Here is a 19,321-nt window from a genome sequence, read left to right on the forward strand (position 1 = left end):
AGGTAATTTGGATAGTATAACAACTCTGTGTTTGACTTTTTAAGGAAACTCCAGACTGTTTTCCAAATCGGCCAAACCATTTTATGTTACTCCCAGCAGGGGGTGAGGGTTCTGGTTTCGCCACATTCTTCCTAATACTCATCTGACTTTTGATTTTAGCCACCCTACTGGGCGTGAAGTGCTTATCTTTGTGGTTTTGATTTGCATTTCCCCGAGGACTAGATTTTACTTTTAAAACTAATTTTGTTCTGTCTCTCTCCCCAAAACTAGCTAGTTTTTCCAATAAGGCCTTTTTCTGTAACTAATCTACATCATTGTTGAAAACCAACTCAGTTCAAAACCAAGTTTATAATGGGAGATAGATCTACGTAAATGGCATTAACTTTTTATTCTCTTTTGACGCTGGACATATTGTTAGCAAATTTGAAGGGTGTTTTTGAGGTGGCCTTACTTAAATATTGACTTTGTAGTACACCTGCAGTTCAATTTGGGGAACTTTGGAGAGCATCTCAGATAGTCTCCCTGCAAAACAGCTAAAACTGTGATATGAGAAGCCAGCATAACCCTGGAACAAGAAAGAAGTGATATTACCATGTTAAGCTGCTGTGGACAAAGAGAAAATTATCAATTTCAAATACGAGCCCAGAAGCAAATGTCACAAAGGCTGGCCTGAATTGCAAGGATTAATTTGCATTAGGGTTACTCTGCATAGCCTGCTTGGGGCAAGAAACTAGAGGGATTTATTTAATGATTCTCCCAAATACTGCCGGAGAGACTGGCTAGTGTGTGGTGTGTGTATATCCTTGACAAGTGCAAAATTTCAGGCATCCTGCCTGTTTAATCATTTAAAAGTACCAGTCCTTCCTTGGGCTTGGTGTGGCAGAGTACAACTTAAGCCTAGTTCTAAACCTTTCTGAGTGTAAACAGGACTAGCAGCACTGAAGGTTGAAATTCCTCATTGTGATTTTAATTTTTGATGGAAATGTGATATTTTATATGTCTAAAAGTCTGAATACAAATGGACAATAGCCAGACCACATATGACAATAGAACTCTGCCTCATAACCTCTGTAGCAATCAGCCTTGGAAACCAAACTACAGCCTCTGCAGCAATAGGCCCAGAATGGTCAGGACTTGATCAGTAACTACCTATTTTTGTCCCCACTTCCAGCTCAAGACCAACCACAGAAAGTCTTACAGGCTTTCCAAACCAATCACATAGGATGCCCACTAGATTCCAGTTAGCCTGCTCCCAGCTTCCCAGGACAACACCCTCCCACCAGAGCACCTGAAGTCTCCCTCTTCTCTCGCTACGCAGCTTTCTGGATCTTTGCCTGTCTCTGAGATCCTGCCAAATGCAAGTGATGGTGGCTGACTCCCTTGCTACATACAAGCTCTGAATAGCCTTTGCTTATTCTTACTTGGGTTCTTTTCATTTATTTCCACATATAGCTAAGTTATATTTTTAATTTTTATACATGAATCAGAACGACAAGACAAGCAGTAGAATGTTTTTCCTAGGAGCTGAATGTAACTCAGCACCCAGTAAGGTGTGATACTACCCCCACTCCAATCCCTAAAAGTAACTGCAGTTGTAGCAAGATCAGAAACACAGGTTATAAAATTTATATATTATTTCCATTCTCTTTTTTGATAACCATTGATCACATTTCCTTTTTGTAAAATTACATATCTGTATTGCATAACAACTACACATATTCATATCACATTTAACTAGAAAACAGCAGTTTTTTTCCTATTTCCTGACTTAACAGTTCATAATTTTTTGAAGGAACATAATTAGTTTAATACATTCATTAGGCAATTTCTTAACTTATCCAAGATAACTACCATCTGGACCTGCTGGTTTCGATTTATTCTAATTGTCAATATATTCCATTACATTACTTTGTTTCTTGTACAAACTAATGAGATAATTCAATTTTTAACCCTACCCTAGCTAAAGTTTTAAAACTCTAATATTGCTCTAGGACATTGTAACTTTTACAGGTGGAGGAAACATTCTTCTTTCTTTTTCTCCTTTTTTCTTCCTCTCCTGCCCCACTTTTTTTTTTTTAATGAATTTGAGCTTTGATTTTTTTTTTAAATGTATCTTTATTGATTTCAGAGAGAGGAAGGGGGGGGAGAGAGAGAGAGAGAGAGAGAAACATCAATGATGGGAGAGTCATTGATTGCCTGCCTCCTGCACACCCCCTGCTGGGGATCGAGCCCAAAACCCCAGGCATGTACCCTGACTGGGAATCGAACCTCAATCTCCTGGATCCTAGGTCGATGCTCAACCACTGAGCTATGCCTGGCTGGGCTTAAGAGATTTTTTGACCTGTGTTAGTCTCTCTTGTAGCCCCAGCAGCTAAACAAAGCCTGGTATGTGATAGAGCAAATACTCAATAAATGTGTTAAATGAACTATATTTTATGAATAAATATATTGAAAATCATAAAATAAAACAACAGAGATACCACTACACACATTCCAAATGGCCAAAATCTGGAACAATGACAACACCAAATGCTGACAAGAATGTAGAGCAACAGGAACTCTCATTCATTGGTAGGAATGAAAGATCGTACAGCCACTTTGGAAGACATACTCTTACCACACAATCCAACAATCGTGCTCCTTGATGCTTACTTAAAGGAGCTGAAAACTTAAGTCCACACAAAAACCTCCACATAAATGCTTATAGCAGCTTTATTTATAATTGGCAAAACTTGGAAGCAACCAAGATGTCCTTCAGTAGGTAAATGAATAAACTGTGATATATCCAAACAATGGAAAATCATTCAGCACTAAAAAAAAATAAGAGCTATCAGCTATGAAAGGACTGGAGAAAACTAAAATGCATATTACTAAGTAAAAAGCCAACCTGGAAAAGGTTATATACTGTATGATTCCAACTATGTGGCATCCTAGAAAAGGCAAAACTAAGGAGATGGGAAAAAGATCAGCTGTTGCCAGGGGTTGGGCAGGGGAAGGAACAGGCAGAGCACAGATTTTTAGGGTAGTGACACTACTCAGTATGATACCATAATAGTAAATACATATCATTGCACATTTGTCCAAACTGTACAACACCAAGAGTGAACCCTAAGGTAAACTGTGGACTTTGGGTGATTATGTGTCAATGTAGAGTCATCAATTGAAACAAATGTGCCCCTCTGGTGGGGACGGTGGTAATGGAGAGGCTGTGCATGTGTGGGGGCAGGGGGCATATGGGAAATCTCTGTACCTTCCTCTTAATTTTGCTGTGAGCTTAAAACTGCTCTAAAAAATACTTTCTAATAAGTTATTAAAAAACATTAGCTCTGTTAAATTAACCCCCAGTCAGGTATCAGTGGTTAAGAAAATGGTCCAAGTTTGAGTTTCACACACACACACACACACACATCTCAGTTCTCATTCATCGCATCACCACATTCACCACAGGACCGTGACCTGCTGTCCTGTCATGACAGTCACTGTGAATTCAGCAACGCCATTCATACCTGCTGCATTATCTGCCGTGCACAAGACACTCTGCTGATGGAGGTGCAGTGCCAGGTAAGACAATTCCGCTCTTAAGGAACTTGCTAATGGTGGAAACAGGTAAAGAGCTTAACACAAATTAGGTAGGCCAAAAATGCCAGGAAGGTCTAAATAAGCACTAGGTTCAAAGGAGGTCAAAATTTAATCTTGATGGGAGATCAGAAGATGGAAAGCAACTAAGGAGTAGCTGGATCTGATGGGAGTTCGTATGGCAAGAACGAGAGGAAGTGGGAGGAAGCGCAGGGGAGGTTTAGAAAACAGTGGAGTCTAGTTTGGCTGGAATAAAGTGCACAGAGTGGAACTGTGGGAGAAACTGCTAGAAAGTTAGGACCATTAGGAGATCCTAAATTCTGCTATATTTTTTAATAGGAAGCAGCATAATTGGAGCCACATTTTAGTACAAATAACCTGGCAATGGATATTTAGGACAGATTCATATGGGTAGAAAGTAGAAGCAAAAAGAACTGTTAGGAAGCAGGTCCAGAAACTAGGCAGGTACAGTGATTAGGTCCTGAACCAAGCACCACCTTCGGCAGGAATGAGAATGCTGGAGGGAAATAACTGGTGGTGCCTCCCCACCGTCCCCAACCAGCACGTGCCTCAACATTTCCACTGCTCCTTCTTCCCTGACTCCACGGCCCCTGGTAAGGGAGCCAGGAGGGCAGAGCCGCTGGGCAAGTAAACACAGGTGGCTCAGGCACAGACCCAGCTGCCAACAAGGTGCTCTGTTAAAAGTCATCCCAGAAAACTGCACTCTTGCAAGCCAGCTAAAATATTTTAATTAGCAACTCTGAGTAATAACTATTACCAAAATTTATTCTATATACACTTTAAAAATTAAGTCAAGGAACATTTCCCCTATCTGGCAATGTCACAGTACATCAATGTCAAATACACAAAAGCTAAATTTACTTTTTTGGAGGAAAGCCAAAATCACCATGAATAAGTCTTTGGTGCCCTCTTGTGGAATATTTAGTGTGACCTTTGAATTATTGCCCCTCCTGCACACAGGAGCAATAACAAGTGTTCCAGTCTTTGAGACATTTAAAGCATTTTCTATGTTACACTCTTTTTGAGAGGCACAATTTTAAATAAAGCATATAAATGACAATTCAATCAAGGAACATAAGAAATTAAATGTTGAAAATGTTCAGTAAATTTTTGTGCCATAGTTTCTGGCAGTTTCACCTTTTGTCATAAATTAAGCAAAAGTAATGGAAAAACTTAGCTTTACATAGTGGTAAGTTAGTATCAAAAATGTTTTCTCAACAGTTGAGAAATCCATAACAGGTAAAGAGCTTATTAAGTATTTAAATAGCTGAGATAAATTTAAACATCCTTATTTGCACCCATAGAAATGTTAGTATAAAATGATAACTCTTAAAGGTGTTGTTTCTCTTTATATTACTTATCTCAAGTTCCTTCCCATTTTCCCCAAATGATGGGCTCAGAAATAGGAAATACCTCCCCTTCCTGGAACCAGGTAGAAGTCAAATAGAAAGAATATTCCTGCCCATCAGCTAACAAGTGTGCCAAAGGGACAGACCATAGAGGGGAAGAGAGAGAGGCTCTTATCCTATGTCCGTAGAAGGTGAAGCATGCATTGGCTTCCCCAGAATTAACACTCATGCTTTCCCTTATGTCCTTATTAAGAAGTGAAACAAAATACAAAATAAGGTGCCAAATTGAGTCATTCCTCTTGCTTTGGAATCTTCCTGGGAACAAAGAATAGACCATCAATAAACGTTTGGTGAACTTTTACTTATTTTCTCACTCAGTAATTAAAACCTGTAAGGCCCAGCCCAGCGTGGCTCAGCGGTTGAGCATTGACCTAGGATCCAGGAGATCGAGGTTCGATCCCCGGTCAGGGCACAGGCCCGGGTTGCGGGCTTCATCCCCAGTCGGGGGCATATGGGAGGCAGCTGATCAATGATGACTCTCTCATACTTGATGTTTCTATCTCTTCCTCTCCCTTCCTCTCTCTAAAATGAATAAAAATATATTAATATTAAAAATTTTTTAGAAAAAAAGAAACATCACTTGAAAAAAATAAAATAAAATAAAATAAAACCTGTAAGAATGTAGTAATTACTGGGATGTGGTAATATTTACTCTTGTTTTCATGCCTTGTTTGTTTAGATTACAAAGACCTTGGGACTGGAGCAGTGGCCTTTCTCTTGAACTGAGCTCTTAGATAACAGTATATTCGTGCAATTCATTGAGTGTTTCAATGATGAAGTTGTTTAAGTCACTCATGAGCTAAGGAACTACTCCTTTCAGGCTGAATTGGTTTTTTCCCCTGGTACACCAATAGATACCATGTGGCCACAGTGGAGCGCAGCCCCTTCCAGGAGTCCTAAGACGGACCAGCCCCCTAGAGCCAAGAGAAAGCGAACTTCCTTTGTTTGGATGTTTATCTATTTTGATTTTTCATGTGCTTGCAGTGGCCACACCCACTCTAGCCAATTATCTGTTTCCAGGTGTGATTGCTGCGCGAGCATTTTCCCACCTCACTCAGACCTCACTGGGCATGCATCTAAACTGCCTTTGTCTAGTCCCTTCCCCCATCAATGAGCAGGGAACAGACTGAGTGTTAAATGCAGCTTTTTGGCAAAGCTGAACAAATGGCAATGTCTCTACTATTTGGTCTCACCCTTCACTCCTTTCCTGTTATATAACAATCAGGTTATTACAACGGTATCAATCTGTCTTTGGGTTGTGGGCACACAACGCAAAATACAGATCATATATCATAGAAATGTATACATCAAACCTATACGATCCTATTAACCAATGTCACCCCAATAAATTTAATTTAAAAAATAATAATAAAGAGAATTTAAGTTTTAAAAAAGGAACTTATCTCTTTCTTGCTGTTGTTTTATAAATAAGCATACAACCTCAAATCAGTTTTGAAAAGAAGTACTTTATAAACAATTTCATAAATTTTCTTATTTAAAAAAATCTTATCTTTGCCAACCAGCCCAAATTTGCCACAATATTGATACCCAGGCTAGAATAAACAAATGAAATCTGTGACTACAGTTTTGGAATTTTAAAAAGTACTTATATGAAATGTGTGACTTATAGGGGTTTATTAATTGACTAAGATTCCCATTGCAAATAACCATACATGTCTAATAATTTACTTTTTATGTCTTCTCAGTTATCAATATTAAATAAATTTTATTTAACCAGAAGTCTGCCCAAATATGACACTCACCAAATTAAGAGAAATCTTGAAATTATAAATTCAATAGAACTTTTGAAAACATTTTATTTCATTTATATTTCATTTCAGTCAAATACTCATTTTCCAAATCTTTAAGACCATCTCAAGTTCAAAATTTTAATATTATTTGGAAAACTATTTTTTAAAAGTGATTGAAGATCATTTCAACACATAGTGATGAAATGCACAATCTTTAAATATTACATGAAACACAAATACATATATATAACAATGAAAATTCTTTATTTAAAAACACTAAGTTATTAAAATGGATAAAAGTGACACAGTAAAGTAAAATTGCTTCAAAACTTACCACCTTAAAGAAAACATTCAATGACATGGATTATAATATACACAAAATAGGAAATAAATCATCATCTGTCATTAATAGGAAAATTTGCATGCTTTCAAATTATCCATAATTTTAGGTCAGACTAAGCATTGCTCGGGGGAATGCTTCTTTTATACTTAACGCTTCTTTAGAGGTGTTTCAGAGGCGTTTTAAGTTCCTCTTACTCTCGGCACTTCCTGGAAGAGCATCTCTTCTGCTTCTTGGATTTGCTGCTCCCCTACCACATTCTTCAGACCCGTGATAAGCACACAGACATAACACACAAAAGTCAAAACCACAGGCTGTGCGGCTACACAGCCCCCTTTTCTTATATGGCTGGTACTTAGCAGGGGACTGGCACCTCGGGCAAGGTTTTAATGCTTCATCAATGAAAAGTGTTTTGGCAACCTGCAGTAAAAGCATACACACTAAATCTTCTAGTTTCATATAAAGAATCACTTTATTTCAAACTCTAAGTATTTATTTCTAATAACATAATACTCACCTTAACATACTCTTCCTGTTTACTGTGTGAGTGGAAAATTGAAGAGCTTGCTATAGGTGTCAGAACTTCTCCCCAAGGAGAGAATGTTGAAACTTGTTCTTTCTGAGAACTTGGTGTCCTAGCCTGAGCTTGTACAGATCTTAGGGCTGATCGATTTAAAAGATGAAGCCGAGTGGCAGCATCCTGAACATTTAATATAGCTCGCTGTGGCAAAGACAAGAGGGGTCAATACTGTAATATCAAAAGTTTCAGGCCTGCTTTCTGATGCACATGTATTTAAATGATCAGATGTAGTTTCACACCACTAGAATTTTCTCCCTAACCCATTCCTTTTAAGAAAAAACTTAGCCCTCACTGGTTTTGTTCAGTGGTTAGAGTGTCGGCCCTGGTACTAAAAGGTCCCAGGTTTAATTCCAGCTAAGGGCATGTACCTCAGTTGCAGGCTTGATCTCGGGCCCCAGTTGAGCCCCTGTGGGAGGCAACCAATCAATTCATGTCAATGTCTCCCTCTCTCTCCCTTCCACTCTCTGAAAAGCAATGGAAAAATATCCACAGGGGAGGATTAAAAAAAATAAATAATTTTATCTCTTACCTAACATTTAAAAGTTGAAATGTATATTTAAAAATTAATAAATAAATGTTAGCTTTAAGTTTGCATGATTAGCTATTTTTCTGTTCACAGCATGGGTTAGTAGAAGTTTTCTGAAAAGAACGAGATTGTGTATATTTTACACTTCTCAGGCCAGATAGTTGCAGCTACTCAACTGCCCTTTTAGCAAAAGCAGCTGTAGAGATATGTAAATGAAAGAGCAGTGCTGAGTTCCAATAAAACTTAATTTAAAAATACAGGTGACAGGCCCTGGCCAGTGTGGTTCAGTGGCTGGAGCATCACTGAAGGGTCGCAGGTTTGATTTCCAGTCTAGGGCACGTACCTGGGCTGGGGTTCGCTTCCTGCCTCTGGTCGGGCGCGTGTAGGAGCAACCAGTTGGGAGGCAACCAGATGATGTGTCTCTCTCACATTGATGTTTCTATCTCTCTCCTCCTCCCTCTCCCTCCCTCCCTTCTACGGTGGTAGACAGGATTTGGCCCACAGACTGGAGTTTGCCAACTTGTTTTAAGGCAGGGTCTAAGAAGGGATGAATCCTTTTAAAAGTCTGCTATGGGATATCATGAAATTATTTGAAGGTCTCTTACCTTTGTCACATATCAAAAGAATAATGGGACTGGTTAGACTATGAGACTCAATTTGTTTGGCTATTTTTTGCAATACTTGTAAATACCTGATTCATTTTTACTGTTAATTTTAAACAACTTCGATATTTTAAAAGGAGAAAAAGAAATCACTCTTATCTGAACTGGATTTCCACAGCACTAAAATAATTCAGCCAAGAAATATTTTCAAGGAGTAATCCTTACAGCCTTCTATTTTGTTGAAGTTGGTAATGGAAAAAAAAATAAGTTTTTTAAAACACGACTTAGCATTCTTAACCAATTATCAAAATAAAATGAACTGCAGGTAAATTTCCTCATGTGTCCAACTATAATTGTGTTTCCTCTCCTTTGATAGTCTCCCTTAGCCACTATTGACTCCTAGTAGTGGGGAGACCTAAAACATGAGAAATTACGGTAGGATAAATATAGGAAATGAGGTTAGTTGGTCATAATCGATTACATGATTAATAGTTTAACAACATATCCGTAAGTGTAATGGATGAATATTGGTTTTCAGAAATTAGAATAAATACAGTTGAAATTTTTTCAAGGACTCAATACATCTCTATATTACATTGTATAAATGATTTGCAGCTTAGGCCACAAGTACATGACAACAGCACACTAAAATTTCAATGGATTTCTATGAAGTTGGTAAACAGAGTGATTCTACATGCACCAAAGAATGAATAGAGATATGTTGTTGAAGCAAATTTCAGCCACAGAAGAAATATTCATTCATTTAACAAATATTTGTGGAATGCCTAACGTGCCAAGTGAATTAAACAGTCCAATCCCTGTTCTGGAGCTTAAAATGTGTGCAACTATCTCTGAACAATACAAGGCAAAGCAGATAAGAAAGGCACATGTTTGTGAACACCAAAATTTTCTGAAACAGTCATCAACATGTTACCAGAAAACATTTAAATGTGAGAGTAAAGTCACCTTATGGTTCATTTCCATGATTATAAGAAAACAGTGCAAAATACAGGAAATTTAGAAATGCAACGGAACAGGTGTAGTATTCCAACTGTAATGTGCATTCTCACTGCTGCAAAGCAAACATAAAATTGAGATCCTATTACACGTAGCTGGTCTGTGCTTTATAATTTGCACACATAAGGAGCTTTTAGTGACGCTATACAAGTGTGAGAAAAACCATCTAACTTTGTTTCATAATTTTTGCTTTGGTTAATGATACATTAGGGCAGTTTGGGTAGAAAGCAACCAGTCCACATTAGAATAAGAGGGCAAAGGACATCAGAAAGGATGTCTGAGGAAGAGAAGGAATAGGTAGAATACCTGATATGTTTGGACTTACAGAGAGGAGATTTCCAGTTCTGGTGGATAATAGGAGATGAATCAGGGACCTGTATAGAGAAACACTAAGCAAAAAAGAAAAACTGGGCAATTATTAACTCTGGAAAAAAAAAGTTATATAAGAGAGAAATCTAATCATAGTGTACTGCATATTACAACTGTCAAAAAGTCATAGTAATCTCAACAGTCTTCACAATGTCAGCACCTAATTCTGATTCACTTCCAAATGATGTGGTTAAATTCATTAAGATAGGAAAAAGGGAGAAAGGCATTCAGAGAGAGGTGGGTAGAGAGGCAGTGCTAGTAGTGGTGAGAGGTTAGAGAACAGACAATCTCTGTAAAAAAAATGCCCAAAAATAGCAGTAAAGGCATTCTACTTAGAAATGTGGATGTAAATATCAGAAGGAACAACTAAAGAGTTGAAAGTGATTGCCTTGACATGGCAAGAACCAAGAGTGGGAAGGCATAGGGCAGGAGGATGTGTTGTTATAAGCCTCATTGTCCAATTTGACTTTAACCATGTATTTGTTTTACTTTGATAAAATTTTTTAAAAGCAAACCAAAATAAGGAAAAAGAGTTCAAGTAAGGGAAAAAGTATAGTCCTTTAAGAAATCAAGTTTTAAAAAAGTGGTGGCTAGGCTATGAAGAAAGAATATTTTATTTAGAATTACCTAAAAGGTTGCCAAACACAACCACAGGTTTCTTTCTTATAAGATATAAGGAGTACTTGGGACTTAAAGTTTAATATTAATAGGGGCTGGCTTAAAAAATTGTATTTTAAGTCTGTTGTTAGCATGTAGGGCAGCACCCTAAAAAGATACATTAGGAAAGCAATAAATATCTTCACTATTATAAGCTCCCAAAGCCAGTGGCTATAGCATAAGGTGCCAGGAGCTGTGAATGAGTTGTAAGACAACTCATTACAAGCGAGACAGTAAAACTTTTCTTCAAAGTAAAATAAAAAGTCAATGTTTTAGTTAACAGCAGTCCCTAATATTTCATTGTAATGAGAAACCCACCAATCTGCATCTGGATGTTCTTATTTGTTTTATGCCATGGGCCATCTCAATTATTACATTTAATCAAATTGGAAATTTCCTTTAATATGTTATTAAGTACTTTCTATTATGACAAGAATAAAGGGATGAACTCTCAGTTTCTTTTGGTATTAAGGTCTCAGAAAGATCTAAAAGTCGAACATAAAAGAAATATGGGTGCCAGAGTCATCAGATGCCTATCACAGCAAGTAGGACTTTTTTTGTAACTTTAAAGCTGGAACTCAGATCTTCAAGGGAGTACAAGTTTATGATGCTTTACCAGTCGTAGTCTGCCATGCTCACTCACCTCCAGGCCTTCATATGTTATTCCCTCTGCTGAAACACTATTCTGTTTTCACCTGGCTATCTGCTAACTGATCATTCAGGTCTCAGCTGAGATGCACTTTTTCTGAAAAGCCTTCTCCTGATCCTCAAGTATCGAACACTCCCTTTAAATCTTCCAATAGAACTAACTCTAGCCTCCCCTACCTATATCACCCACAAGGCATGAGCTCCAAGAGAGCAGCAACAATGCCAGAAATGTTCATCATTGTAATCTAAGTAACTGGCACATAATATCCAATAAAAAGACTGAAAAAATGCTATAAGAATATCTAATTGTGAATAGGTTTCAGCATATCACTGGTATTCAAATACCGCTAACAGCACATACACTTAACTACAAAACCCAATGAGATGTTCTTGATGCCAGGTAGTCTACTCTACTTACAGTCCAGAAGGAAATGGAGTTTGGAAAAGTCAAGAGTTTAGAGCGAATGTTTGCTAAAATGAACAGGGTAGAAGACAGGAAAACCAATATGGGATTAACAGATGTTTATATTTTAGAATCCGTTTTAGAAAAGTAGTAGATACATTACCTCAGCATCTGTTTTCAGTCGTGTTATATAAAATTTCCTCCTCTGATTTGCTTTTTTATCTTGAACAATAATTTGACGCCAATTTCTGCTCACTTTCCAAACACTGTAACAAAAAAGTCAGTCCTTATATAGCATATATCCCACAAGATTAACATTTTCTGAACATGGCAATTAATAAGAAAAACTTTTTAAAGATTTTGGACAGTAAATTTAAACCTAAAAATTTACATTAAAAATATGACAACCTGCCTGGCTGGCGTGGCTCAATGGTTGAGCATCGATCTATGATCCAGGAGACTGAGGTCTGATTCCCGGTCAGGGCATGTGCCCAGGTTTCGGGCCCAGTCCTCAGTGGGGGGCGTGCAGGAGGCAGCTGACCAATGACTCTCTTATCAATGATGTTTCTCTCTCTCTCTCTCCCTCTCTCTCTCTGAAATCAATAAAGAGATATTTAAATATATATATGACAATCTGTATCAGTTTCATATTGTTTCACCGTATGAAAAAAATCCTATTAAATATATGCCAGCATTATGTTGATAGATTATCATCTTATAAATGGTTAAAGAAAAAACATAGTTTTACAAAAAGCTAATATGAGTCCACCAGAGACTAATTAAGAGGATTTAACTTCAAATGTGATATTAAGATTGAAAATTTGGAACATGACTTGCAGCAAATGATGGTCATCTACAGTATAAGAGTTTTGTGGGGATTTTTAAAAATCAATTTCTCCTATAAATGTATTTAACAAATCTGTCATTTTAATGAAACATAACAATCAATCCTTCATTGGAAGTACTATGTATCAAATAATAAATATTATTATGGGTAGCACTACAAAGTTTATATCTTATAAATCAAAGTTTAAGAGAATGAAGTACCTAAAGAAAAAAATTATGTCCAGTGATTGCTTATTTATTAATAACTTTGACTATACTAATTTTTAAAGAAAAGGTAATCCTACAGCTGTTAATCTGATCTTTTTATTACTCTAATCACTCAAAGACAATTAAAAAACAAAGTCACATATTAAAGAGGCCCCAGGTTAATACTGGAGTTGTGAATACTACTATTCTTCCAGCTACCATGGCTGCTTCAGTTGCCACTGCCCCTCCCCAAACTGGTACATGTATCTTATAGCAGACTGATGAAAAGGCACAGGGAGAAAGTCACCCATTAATTGGGAAGAAATGAACTATATATTTCAACTAACTATAATCTCATATTACCAAGAATGAACACTGCAAACATTATACATGCATTCTGCAGCGCAAATACTATAAATTTGGAGGGCTGGGCAGGAGAGGTAATTATTGAAATATGAGTGAATATCAACTACTCTCACAAATGAGCACCCTAAAGCATCACCTAAGTTTTTATTTTAACTGGTCGGTATCCAAATACTCCAGCATGTAAAAATAAAATTCCTATATCTCAGCCATCTCTTACTTTTTAAACAAATTATCTCATTTGAACATTTTTACAAGGTGTACACATATAAGTGCAGTAATCTGTTTACTATCCTGCTTGGGTTAAACCAAGTACATTCCTGATCAAGTCTATTCACAAAGGCTTTACACCTTAATAAGTTTGTGGAAAAATTCTAGATTAGAAATCAGAGGACTCAGTTGTAGATCTGCATCTATTCTTATCTCCTTGAATGACTATTGGCCAGTCACTTAACTTCTCTAGAGCTGTTTTCTCATCTTCAAAATATAGGATTGGACTAGATATCTCAGACTTCCAGCTATGAAATTCTACAATTTTCTATGATTGCCTACAAGTAATTTATGGGAGAAAGGGGGAGAAGGGCTCTAATAGAAGTTGTGTGGCCATAAAACAGCAAGGATTCTTGGCGTATCCCTATGGAAAAAGAGGTTCACTTAACTCTCCTGCGTGTCCTCCCCCAACCATGACCTTGCAGAAATCCTGTTCCACATGGCTTCCTTCCTTCCTAGTTATGGCATTCCTAAGGGTTTTGTCTTCTTTTAGCTCTGTGACTCCCCAAAATTGCCGGTATGAACAGAGTCTCACTTTAGTCTTAGTAACCCTAGTTCCCACCCTTAATACTCCTAAATGTCTTAGTTTCTCTTTAGTTCTGTAACACTGAAATCTCTGGGATTACAAATTCTTCAATTTCTAATTCCTTGAAATTCCCAAAAGTCATTAATTTCCACTGCTGTGTTAGCAATTAAAATGAAATAATCTATATTCCCTTGGTCTCTGGAAAGACCAAACCCTAAAATAAAAGCTAACCATTGTTTTTGGATTCTAGAACTTAAATAACTAAATGCTATCCTTTGTATATTGCCATTTCTCAGTTGCCATAATGCTTTACATTATTTCTGACCAAGTACCATAACTTGACTACAATTTGCAATTTGACAACAGGATGTGAACTATTAAATAAATCGTTAAATAACTTTTGTGGAATAAAGCTTATCATTTTGAAAATCTGAAGTACAACTTTTATAAATTCTCCTTCCAAATGACAGGGACATGAACTTTATTCCAAAGAGGACTATATTGTCACTTCTAAAGCAGGCTTTTAAACAGAAGAAACTGTACTAGTGAGCTCTATCAGGAAGTTTACTAAACCACCTTTGATAAGGTGTAAGATAACCAGATAGAGATGACAAAACAAATAAAAAACAGGACTACTCATAGAAAAGCTTTCCAACTTTAAAAAAAGTGGTAAAAGCCCTAGCCAGTTTAGCTCAGTGGTTAGAGCATTGGGCCAGGGACTGAAAGTTCCCAGGTTTGATTCTGGCCAAGGGCCAATGTTTCTGTTGCAGGCTCGATCCCCTGCAGGAGGCAACCAATCAATGTGTCTGACATCGAAGTTTCTCTCTCACTCTCTCTGAAAAGCAATGGAAAAAATATCCTTGGGTGAGGATTTAAAAAAAATTTTTTTTTTAATTTTAGATTTAAATAATTAAATTAATTTAAAAATTGATAAAAGTCTGTTTTATTTCAGAAATTTTTTTTTTTTCTTACCTGCATAGGCTTTCTGCAGTCAAGGAATCTAAAACAACTGCAAGAATATGCTTTAAATTTCTGTATTTCAATTCGGTTAAGATGTCCAGTTTTTCTATGCCCATTTTCTTGCCAATCAGTCCTGCAAGCACACACTGCAGCACAGCTATTTTCCCCTCATCTCTTTCTTCTAAGAATTCGAGTGCCCCCTTTTGCTGGAATCTTTTCCTTCTGTTTTTCATGAAGAGCTCATGCACTAATTGCAAGGCTGGGGTGTTGGATAAATCTGTAAAGCCCAAAATCAAGTCCCCACTCTGACTGTCACTGCCGGGCTGGCTCTCTGAGAAGTCTGAAGCAGCTGCTGGGGTTGTTTCCGAGTCAGAGCGGATGCTGTGGCTTTCCTCCTCCGTCTCAGACTGTGAGCCTTGCTCCCGGAGGGTGGACAGTCTTCTCAACCTTCCAAGACGCCTTGACCTTCTTACGGTGGCCCCCGCTTTGAGAGTCCCCTTACGTTTCTGAGGTAGTTCTTGAAAAAAACTCTCCTGGTCAGAGAGGGACTCTTCTGATCTATCCAGGCAAAGTGAGTTAAAACCACTGTCTTCAGGTGTTGAAATATTGCCTCTCACTTCAGTTGAAGGAAAAAGCCTTTGATTTACCTTAAATTTAATGTGTGCAACAAGGTTATTTACTGGAGTCACAAATATGTCCTCATCTGTTTCACAAGTTGTTCCACTACCAGAGGAGCCCAGAAGTTCAGGACATGTGTTCTCATCACTAACACATAGACTACTATCACTAAAGTCATGGGTGAGAGAGTCTTTAAAATTATTGCCCTGAATTGGAGATATGCATTCAACTTCAAACAGGCTACAGTCATCTTTGGAGTCATCAACTGTAGAAGTCGTCTGTTGAGAAAAATTAAGTCTCAGTTTTTGACTGCTTGAAGTTGCCTCTTCTGTTTTCAAAGTACTACTAATTAAAGCACTAAAATTATTTTGCCTTGGAAAACCTGAAGCACTGCTCGGAATATTTTTTTCAAAGTTGAGAACTCGGCTTATACTACTTTCTATAGAACTATTTTGTGATTCAAAGCCTCGCTTTAGAGGAGAGAAAGACATATCCAGCCTTCTGCGCCGTAAACATCTTTTTCCATTGAGTTTAGGAGTTTCCCAAAGTTCTGGGGTTTTGTTCATTTCTTTCCTAGGGAAGACAAATCTCTTTTTTTGCTTAGGGGTCTCTAAATGATGTGTTAAGCCCAGACTTGAAGTTTCAGAATGTTCATAATTTAATGCTGGGCCTTTTTCCTCCTTTCCAAAAAAGTCTTTATCTGTATTATCAAAGCTGCAAGATTTTAACAACTCACTGTAGCCACTATCTTGAAATGAAGATGTAGAACAAAAATCTCTGAAGCTGGAGTACTTGAAATTGACAGTAGGAGTGTCCATCTCATTTCCTGCTCCAGTTCCAACCTGGCCTGAATGCCTTTCTGACATCTTCAAAATGTGTTTCTAAAACGTGAAAACAAATTTTATTCTTCCTTTGAAATGAGTAGCCTGAGAGCTTACACCAAAATATACTACTTGTGATGAGTACAGATAATAACAGAAATTTTATGACAATAAAAAGTTACTTTTTTGCTTGACTAAGCACAGTCTAAGCATCACGCACAAATGTTTTCTTGAACTATACTTGAGGAGAAAAAATCTGGCGGCATCATTTTTACATTATTTTATTATAATTTTGACAGCACTAAAATACAACTACTTGTGGGAAACCCACCCTTTATAATGTTTTTGAAATTCCAAATAAAGAATTCAAGTAAATTACTTAAAGAAGAAATGTGACTCAGTAATTATATTTGTAAGGAATGACACTAACAAATACTTTACTCCTTAATTTTTTCAACAGTATCATCATCACATTCCTTCTTTTTAGAAACTCAAAGTAAATCTTAACTCAAAGGAAGGTAAAACAGTTATCATTGTTTCTGATATTTCTCCAGATTATTCAGAGGATACTGAGACAACTGTCAATCTTTCAAAGTTTTCTCCAGACCAAATATGATTTTTCTCTATTAAAAGATCTTGGGAAGATATATTTTGGCTATCATGGGAAAGACATTTATGCCTAAGTTATATCAGTTAAATATTTGAATGCATGAAGTTTTGTGTGTGTGTGTTTTTTAATTGCTACTCTAACCACAAAATGAAATGATTTCTTTATAATGATTATTAGAAGAGCATCATTACTGGGCAAAGTATCTAAGTGCTTCTCAACCTATATTCCTTTCTGGTAAATTTCCCACACTTCCGTCTGACCTAGATTCCCTTAGATCCTGGGAATCACTGCTATCTTCTGCACATGCTTACCAGCTATCAACTTTTGCATTCCATAATTTGTACTATATTTTAAAACAATTTTTGTTTTCAATATATTAAGAAGATAGAATGTGTTTTAAACTTTCACCTCCAGTGCTCACTTGGCAGCACATATACTAAAATTGGACGGATACAGGTAAGATTAGCATGGCTCCCCGCCAAGGATGGCACACAAATTCGTGAAGTGTTCCATACTTAAAAAAAAAAAAAAATCACCTCCAAGCACGAATGTTTCCCCCTCTCTGAGAATCATTCTATTAAGTAAGTTTTCACTCATGTCATTTGGCAAAATTAGGTCAAGGAATCCTTTTAAAAAAGTTAAAACAAATGTAACGGCTCCACTGCTTCACCACTAGGTGTCTCACCGTGCTAGACTTTGGGAAACAGGGAAATTGTTAGAAACGAAGTGGGGATGCAGGGATCATCCTCTCCGCTAAAAACCACAGGCTGCTTGCTACAGACACACAAGCAACACTTGCTAATTTTCTCCTGTCCACGTACACGTTTGAAGTTGCCTCAAACGTGCTGCCTCTGTTATCAACATGTTCATCTTTCCACTACCCTAAGACATTGGTCTGGAACAAAACGTGGCTCTTCAAAGCTAATTTTTAAATTATTTAAAGGTATTCATGCCAAACCATGGATGGAATGCCCACCGACTTACTTTTATTGACTCAGCAGTTCTCTGATGAATCAAACCAGCCTCCCGAATATTCAGTTTTTAACACCAGGCTCCTGATAACGGGTTGAGAACAATTATCTCTACAGTACTCTTAATTAATAAATAGACAAACAAATAAATTTTTAAAGCACTTGTCAAATCGGATAAAGAAATACTTATTACTTAGCTATATTAAAACCAAATCCCCTTCATCTGTTAAAGTGGAAAATCTTACCATGAGTCAACCTTGAGCTCTCAGATGTCAAAGTTATGCAGGTTTCCAAGCAAGAAAATCTCTCACTTTGCCTTTAAAATCCATGTCAGAGAAATACCACTTAAAGAGAAAAGTTCAGTGCGAACAGTTAACTGAAACGTGCAGTAGGCAGCGCGGAGCCTGCTAACATTTGAGGGGAACGTACCCGTTGCGGGGATTATTTCTAACACTTGAAAAGGCCTAAATCCCGCTGAATTTCCCTCAGCTTTTCCAGACAACAGGCACTTTCACAGCTAGTGTCAGGACTGAGGAAAGCTCCCGAACTCGGGCTTCTGGAGACGCAGTGTCGCCCCCGGAGCCGCCCGCGCGCGGGGGAGGGTGGGTAACGGTCTCGCCGCCGCGTCCCCCCGACCCTCCCAGGGCCAGGCCCGCAGCGGCGGCTCGGCGGCGGCCAGGGCTCCGCGCCCGAGAGCCCGCGACGGGCCGAGGGTGGGCGGCCGTCACCTGGAGCCGAGCGAGTGAAGGGCGCGGCTTCGAGGAGCCTCTCTAGTCCCAACACCTGGAAAGCAAAGTGGGGCGCGGGGCCGGGGCCGCCCAAAGGCCCGCTACCCCCACACCTGGGCCCCGCTGCCACCCACGGAGAACCAAGGGACCCCGCACCGACGGGGCCGCGGGGCTGGGCGGGGCGCCGGGACCGACCCGCGGGAGGGAGAGAAGCAGCTCCGCCGAGTGCACCTGGGAGGAGCCACGGCCTCGCCCCCGGGGAGATCCGCTATGGCAACCCCCACGCCAAGTTCGCGTGGGGCCGCCGCCCTTCCCTCCTGCAGTTTGAACTGCCCGCCGGGAGCAACCGCCCCGCCCCCAGTAACCGCCCCGCCCCGCCCCTTCCGCCCGCCAGCCCCGCCCCTTCCTCCGGCCCGGAAGCGCCCCCACCAGCTGCTGTGCGCCCCGCAGGCCCCGCCCCAGCCTTCGCCCGAGGGGTCTCGTCTTCTCCGCCCGCCCTGCCATCCCCCCCCCCCCAAGCACG

At 38.7% G+C, this 19,321-nt stretch overlaps 1 protein-coding gene and 1 non-coding gene across 4 annotated transcripts; one reads left to right on the forward strand and one right to left on the reverse strand.

Moving 5' to 3' along the window:
• Window positions 1–6,842: 6,842 nt before the first annotated feature.
• Window positions 6,843–19,104, reverse strand: FBXO43 (F-box protein 43). 3 transcript variants are annotated; one of them, XM_016198489.2, is made up of 7 exons: window positions 18,500–18,667; window positions 18,316–18,414; window positions 18,084–18,154; window positions 15,063–16,549; window positions 12,063–12,165; window positions 7,615–7,818; window positions 6,843–7,517 (listed from the first exon to the last, which is right to left on the reverse strand). In XM_016198489.2, the coding sequence occupies exons 4-7, from the start codon at window positions 16,532–16,534 to the stop codon at window positions 7,269–7,271; spliced, it is 2,028 nt and encodes a 675-aa protein (XP_016053975.2). In that variant the 5' UTR covers window positions 16,535–16,549; window positions 18,084–18,154; window positions 18,316–18,414; window positions 18,500–18,667; the 3' UTR covers window positions 6,843–7,268. The 3 variants fall into 3 exon arrangements, with proteins under 3 accessions (XP_016053975.2, XP_087681433.1, XP_016053974.2); XM_087825307.1 differs by lacking the exons at window positions 18,084–18,154; window positions 18,500–18,667 and adding an exon at window positions 18,994–19,104; XM_016198488.2 differs by lacking the exon at window positions 18,084–18,154.
• On the forward strand, window positions 17,513–17,618 carry LOC148091331 (U6 spliceosomal RNA). The gene has a single exon (XR_015715812.1). It is a non-coding gene; the product is annotated as a U6 spliceosomal RNA (small nuclear RNA).
• Window positions 19,105–19,321: the final 217 nt, after the last annotated feature.

The sequence above is a fragment of the Miniopterus natalensis genome, chromosome 16 (assembly GCF_054644295.1).
Source record: "Miniopterus natalensis isolate mMinNat1 chromosome 16, mMinNat1.hap1, whole genome shotgun sequence".
Classification (NCBI taxonomy): Eukaryota; Metazoa; Chordata; class Mammalia; order Chiroptera; family Miniopteridae; genus Miniopterus; species Miniopterus natalensis.